Source organism: Poecilia latipinna, unplaced genomic scaffold (genome assembly GCF_001443285.1).
Source record: "Poecilia latipinna isolate Pla-1442-1.1 unplaced genomic scaffold, P_latipinna-1.0 Scaffold822, whole genome shotgun sequence".
NCBI lineage: Eukaryota > Metazoa > Chordata > Actinopteri > Cyprinodontiformes > Poeciliidae > Poecilia > Poecilia latipinna.
In genome coordinates, this window is record NW_015113438.1 from 165,304 (window position 1) to 172,672 (window position 7,369).

Here is a 7,369-nt window from a genome sequence, read left to right on the forward strand (position 1 = left end):
TGTATATATATATATATATATATATATATATATATATATATATATATATATATATATATATATATATATATATATATATATATATATATATATAAAGAGAGATAGTCCTGCATTTATTAGAAGTGTCAACTCTCCAACATGTCAGAAACAAGTAAGGCTAACTTAAAAATAACACTTTAGTGGTAAAGGAAAAATATAGCTTTTTCCTTTAGGTTTATATAAAATTTTGTTGAAACCTTTGGAGAATCCCTTAGTCTTCCTGTCTTGCAAGTGATGTAGTCCATATAGTTTATGCTGCATGAAGTGAATTAGAAGAATAATTGTAAAATAGTACACATCTTTCTCCTCTAGTTAGATTTGCTTTACCACCAAACAAAGGTTAACAAATGTAAAGAATGCTTTGATAGTAACAAGGGAGGGAACTAGCACTTCTACTACATTCCACATCCTTCGCAGAGTCATAACAACACCTCTGATGACAGACAGGCTAAAAATAGTTTTAAGATTGTATTTACCTTACAGGAAGTTTGAAGCTTCACTCTCTTGCAGACACGCCAACGAGACGCACAAACCTGAAACTTCGGATCCTGCACTGGGGTTTAAGAAATGTTTTAAGGAGGAAAAACTTCACCAAACATAGAAAAGATGGAGCAATTTTTCAAGTTTTGGTTCTTTTTGGCAATTTTTTCATTGCAGGTTTTCTGTAGTGAAGCCTTACAAGAGGCCAAGTCTCCAGGGGACATTATAATTGGAGGATTGTTCCCAATACATGAAAGTGTTGATGATAATGGACTCTGTAACAGGTATTTCTTTATTTCTCTAAAGCAATGTGGTTGGCCTTTGGCATGTGTAAATAGCGTGTTTTAATTTATTTACCAGGTTCAGTGTTGCTCGGCTGGCCCAGTCTCTGATGATGGTGCATGCAATAGAGGAGATAAACCAGAGTGGAGAACTTGGTAACATCACTCTGGGATATCACATAGTGGACTCCTGCGGTGATATTACCACAGCATTGAGAAACACTCTGCCCTTCATGAAAATAAATGGTGAGCACTCTCAAAACATAATTCATATAAAAACAAGCTGTCTTTCTAATATTAGGCCGTGATTTTAACCTGATAGGTCAACAAAGCAAATTGCATAATGTTTTCTGTTAATACTTTTGATAGAATACTAGAGATATGGCGCCTGAATTTATATGTTGCATTTGTCGATGACCTTCCGCTTATCCTAGAGGTATTGGATGCAGGAACAAAACCAGTGACAGCACATTGTGGGAAATATTTAGTCCCTCCAGCAAGATCTGGATCTCTCCCGGGGTCTTCTTCCAGTTGAATGTGCCCTAAAAATCCAAAGCCTGCACCCACCAGCCATACGTCAGTCAGTTTTATCTGCTGCATTATTCTTACGGTTAAGATTCATATGTCTAGACTAGACCACAGCTGGAGTTTGGAATGTGGACGGGTCAGAAAATAAAGAGCTTTGTTTTTTGGCTCAGCTCTTTCTTCACCGCAGCAGCCGCAGCAGCTCACGGTACTGCAGAGGATGATCCAATTTGTCTGCTCATATGCTAACATTATGACAAGAACAAAATACATGAACTCCTCCCCATCTTGCAGTTGAAACTCACCTTCTGTTCGTATGTTTTCTACAATCACAACACAGATCGCGAACAACACTTCACCCCACCGGTGATGGCCGTCATAGGAGATTACTACTCAGAAATATCTGTAGCAGTCACAAGACAACTCAACTTGGAGAAAATCCCTGAGGTATGATAAAAATGGGAAAAAAATATGTCTTAATTCATGCATTTATGATATATTTAACTTAATGATCAAATGTAATGAATAAATAAAAAATAAATATCCTCTTTGCTTAGTCAGATGAAAATCACTGCATACAAAAAATTTTACACACCCATATTTGCCAGAAAACATGTCGATGTTCCACAAGACCTTTGAGAAAATTTTCTGTGGACTGATGAGGTTGAAACTCGAATTTTATTGAAGTGAAAACCATTCTGACAGTCAAATATGGTGGTCAGAATGAGCAATGGTCTGAGGCTTTAGCAAATACTTCTTCACATTACTCTACCTCTGTAAAGGAGAAGGTATTTTACTTTCAAATTGCCATAGTTTGACACTGATATTATTATTATTATTATTATTATTATTATTATTATTATTATTGGTGTTGCTGTTCTAACATGAGATTTTTGATATTTGTACAGATCAGTTATGGTTCTACATCTGGATTATTAAGTGATAAAACTCGCTTCCCAAGCTTTCTGAGGACTGTACCAGAGGACGATCACCAGGCAAAAGCCGTCATTGAAATTCTCAAGGATCACAACTGGAACTGGGTTGGAATTGTGGCAACCGACGGTGAATATGGCCGCTATGCAGTAGAACGTCTCCGGCATCATGCTGAGCGTCATGACATCTGCTTTGCATACATTAAATTCTTGCCAGAGTTTCTTGTTGACAATAACCTCAAGGACAGCATCAACGAAGCGGTCAAAAGCATCACTGAAAATACTAATGTCTCAGTTATCGTCTCCTTCACCAAACCCAACCACATGATGTATATCTTTGACAATGTTCTGAAGCATCACGGAGGTAGAAACAAAGTTTGGATAGCCAGCGACACCTGGTCACAGTCAGTTAATTGTCTGGACACGACAAGGTGGAACTTGAAAGACGTCGGGACAATTTTTGGCATAACCCTAAAATCTGGAAACACATCCAGGTTTGAACAGTTTCTCAGGAATCTTGATAATCGCCCCGATCTGTACGAGAACAACTCGTTTTTGAGCGACTTTTTAAATGGGACTGTCAGTGGCTCGAATACATCACTCGATACAAAGATCACTCAGTTAATCAACATGATATATCCGTATGCTGTGTTCAGTATCGAGTTGGCAGTCAAAGCAATTGCTGAGACTGTTAAAGACCTGTGCATCAACCAGGAGTGCGACATTGCCACGTTACAACCTGAAAAGGTACGCACGTAAACACACACACATAATACAACAGCACACAATACTAAATGACAATAAAATAGTGCTTTGTGTATTTATAACCCCTAAATTCTTACACATTTTGTCACATTAGAAGTTGAAACTAATGTTTTTACAGGGAGTTTTGTCCAAGTGAGATGGAGGGATACATGGTTTTCAAATGCTTTTGGAAATGAAACTTAAAAAGTATGACATGCATTTTTATTATGCCCACTTGGGCATAATAAATTTATTTAAATAAATAAATAAATAAATAAATAAATTTATTTAAATAAATAAATAAATAAATAAATAAATTTATTTAAATAAATAAATGCTGATTTATTTAATCAGCATTTCATATCTGGAGACTTTGACTGGGTCTTTGTAGAACATGAATATTTTTTAACCTGAACTGTTCCATTTTACCTCCACCTGTACGTCTAGGAATATTATTCCATTAAGTCTTTTGTAACCTCAGATAAGTTTTATCCCGATATTGCACAGCACACTTTTCAGATTTCTAGATGTTTCAATATCAATTTATCATTTTCTTTTATTTGACAATTATCCACTATTTTATGTTGGTAAAATCTGAATGAAATACATACAACATTGTGCTTGAATAACTATGAATATTTTGCCAATGAAAAACAGATAAGTCTGTAGCAAATGAGAATAGAATAAATGAAGAATTCACTCTGACAATAATACGCCAAGAAACACTGGTCTCATTGTGCAACGTGTTTCTTGTATGCATGCTTGTTATGACCACAGTCTTCATTGCTTTGTCGTTTCAGTTCAGAGATGTTTTGAAAACAGCAAAGTTCTACTTGGATGGGAAAAAATATTCATTTGATAAAAACTGCAATCTCAACTCGGGGTATGACATTGTCCTGTGGCGATACAACTCTCCAAACACTCTGGACATGAACTATGAAGTTGGTCATTATCACATTGAACAGGGCAGCATGACGTTTATTAGATCGGAAATCAGCAATTTATATCATCAGACTGTAAGTATTTTCATTCTTTAATTAGCTAATTTGTCTTATTTTTGTGAAATATTGCCAATAAACTGTATGGAGTAGCAGTACTCTTGGCTTTTCTCATCAGTGACTATTTGAACAACGTTGTACAACATCTCTGCTTTACAGTGTTAAATCACTAAATACAGGAAACATTAAACTTCCACAGCTCCTTTTTATCAGCCTAATAAAGTCACTCAAGTGACATTTTGTTAACATAAATAAGTTTCTCTTTGAATTACAGCAAAATGAAAGGTCTGGGTTGCGGAAATTTTATGCTAAATAAATAAATGTTAATAAATAATACTGTAAATAACGTCAGTACAAATAAGCAATATTTGGAATATAACATTATGATCATTTTTGTCAAGGAGTTATGATTTACTAAATTTTTCCAGTAAATTGGTTTGGTTAGAACTGTATGAATGTGTAGAATTTGCTTGCTGAAGAAAACTACTTTCTCTTTGTAGAAAAAAGTGAGATCGAGGTGCTCAACGTGTTATCCTGGCGAGTGGAAGGTCCGAAAGGCTGGACAGCCAGTTTGTTGCTACGAATGCAAAAAGTGTCCCATGAACTATTACTCGGCCCACAAAGGTTTGGATTATGCGACATTTAGATTTCTGCAAAGTTCAACAACATTTTAAATAATATTTAAGAACTCATTTTGTGGGAATATCAGTCTACTAGATCAAAACTAGAACATTTTAATGACCATTTACTCTCTAATTGCAGATGCTTCGCTTTGTTTGGCATGTGAAAACACCACTCACTACTCTTTCGAGGGCAGCCAAAACTGCATCAAGAAAAGAATCGACTACTTGGAGTGGGACGATGTCTATCATATTGTGCTTCTGGCTTTTGCTGCACTCGGAGTTCTGCTCACCCTTGTGGTTGCCGTCATCTTCCTCGCCCGCTGGAATACGCCAGTCGTACGCTCATCTGTTGGCCCCATCGCCATCCTCCTCCTCCTCTCGCTTCTGAGTACATTTGGGAGTGTGGTTTTCTTTGGCGGTCAACCCAAGGACTGGCAGTGCCAAACACGACAGGTGTTGTTTGGTTTGAGTTTTACATTATCCGTCTCCTGCATCTTGGTAAGGTCATTTAGGATCATCATGGCCTTTGAATTTGACCCTGTAACACAAGGCATCCTGGAGAAGCTCTACAAGCCTTATCTTATTATTCCATTGTGCATGGCAGGTCAGGTGCTGATCTGCACAGTGTGGCTGGCCTATAGGCCTCCGGTGTTTCAGCAGGATTCTAAATCATTTGTCAAGCTACTTCTCTTGAAATGTCATGAGAATTTACTCCCTGCGTTTGGGGCCATGCTAGCCTACATTGGCTTCTTAGCAATCATCTGCTTCATTCTGGCTTTCAAAGGTAGAAAGTTGCCTGAATGCTACAATGAATCCAAGTTCATCACCTTTTCTATGCTGATTTATATCATAACCTGGATCATCTTTGGTCCTGTTTATGTGAATGTCACAGGCAAGTACAATTCTGCGATTGAAATGGCCGTTATCCTCATCTCAGCTTACAGCGTCCTGTTTTGCCTGTTCTTCACAAAATGCTATATCATCTTGTTCAAAGCGGAAGAAAACACGGTGAATGTGTTTCGTAATACCGTGAGGAACTTTTCAATGGGAAGAGACAGGGATCTGGACAAAAACTATCCCAGTGGAATCCAAAATTCAGCTCTATCAATGGAGTCGCTGTCAAGCCCAGAGCCTTTACACCCTGTAGCTAAGCGGCGCGAGTCCATAAACTCTGTTGCGAAACCATTCTTTCAGTCCCCCGTCTTAGATAAACAGCCACCCTTGCTGCAGGATGAAGCACAATAAAACCAGTTGCAGCAGTATATATTTGGGTGCAGAAATTATTCTTAGATTGTTATATATAATTATATAAAACGCAATATATACAGCAAGTCAAATGTTATTATTTGAGTTATAAGATTATAGAATTTGCTCAACATTCATAATCCAAAGACAGAAAAATATTGTTGGTATTTTTATGGCATGTAATCTAATTTGATAAATCCTCCCTCTAGTTTAATTTCTACAAGCGATTAAAATGACTTGATCAAATTGCTAACAAATAGTACGCGTTTTTAGAAACTGTTGGACCTAATTGTACGAAGGTAAAAATAAATTACGGCGTCATACTCACTCCAATAATAAATTGAGTTAAGCTAACCTAATAGATCAATGGCCTGCTGGTTTTATCACTGACCTATTTAGAATATTCTGTTTATAAAAGCAAAATTTATGATGAAAAAAAAAAAAAAGCACAAAGCACTTATTACTCGTAGAATGAACTTCCTGTTTACCTCTGTATATTTTCCGTATCTTGTTTTCTCACATTGGTCTCCTGTATGTTTTTAGCCATTTTCCAGTCAGAAATGGTGCAACTGAGTCATGATGCCACTTTCTTTCCACTCACTTTTCTGTTCTGCCTACATGTTTTCTATGGGACTGAGATCACAGCTTGGTGATGGGTACTCCAAAATATTCACTTTGTTGTCCTCAAGTTAATTTGGGATTACATTATGTCATCTCTATACCCTGGAATTTAGCAAATTGAAATAATTTTGGTTACTCTGACTGACGTATATATTTTGATTTAATGTCTGTCAAAAAAATTATTATTCTGTATTTATCTGATAAACATACGTTCTTCTTTTCTTGTTGTTTTTGTGCTGATCTAAGTTTGAAAAGGATGAATCCAGCTGATAAGTTGCAGTGTACGGTAACACTTTATTTGAAGGGGGTTGAATAAGACTGACATAACACTGTCATAAACATGACATATCACATGTCATGAACATGAATAAGCCTTCATGAATATTTATGACTGTTGTCATAAAGCGTCATTCGGTAAATTATGACACTTTTAATACAAAGTTGTCATTATTCAAAATGTCTTTATGACAACTTGACATTAACCAGGAAATCATTACTGTTTAAACTTTACCTTTAATAACATAAAGTTACCTAATTTTTAAAGTGCAATCAGTAATTCTTTTATAACAAATTTATATCTATAATGATTTCTTGGTTAATGTCAAGTTGTCATAACAAAGACATTTTGAATAATGTCAACTTTGTATTAAAAGTGTCATAATTTACCGAATGACGCTTTATGACAACAGTCATAAATATTCATGAAGGCTTGTTCATGTTCATGACAGGTGTTATGTCATGTTTATGAAAGTGTCATGTCAGTCTTATTCAACCCCCTTCAAATAAAGTGTTACCCAGTGTACTCAAGAAGCCTACTTCTGTTTGTTTTTAGTAGTATTTTTTTTTTTTTTTTTTTTTTGGGGGGGGGGTGCATTTTTTTT

At 36.1% G+C, this 7,369-nt stretch overlaps 1 protein-coding gene across 1 annotated transcript in view; it reads left to right on the forward strand.

Moving 5' to 3' along the window:
* Positions 1–6,290, forward strand: part of LOC106956480 (G-protein coupled receptor family C group 6 member A-like) — a 13,339-nt gene extending 7,049 nt beyond the window's left edge. Inside the window, exons 2-8 of the mRNA XM_015047356.1 lie at positions 550–803; positions 880–1,046; positions 1,666–1,772; positions 2,234–3,004; positions 3,802–4,017; positions 4,500–4,623; positions 4,762–6,290. Coding sequence (XP_014902842.1) covers positions 646–803; positions 880–1,046; positions 1,666–1,772; positions 2,234–3,004; positions 3,802–4,017; positions 4,500–4,623; positions 4,762–5,867 — 2,649 coding nt within the window. The 5' untranslated portion in view covers positions 550–645 and the 3' untranslated portion in view covers positions 5,868–6,290. The remainder of the gene's footprint in view (positions 1–549; positions 804–879; positions 1,047–1,665; positions 1,773–2,233; positions 3,005–3,801; positions 4,018–4,499; positions 4,624–4,761) is intronic.
* Positions 6,291–7,369: the final 1,079 nt, after the last annotated feature.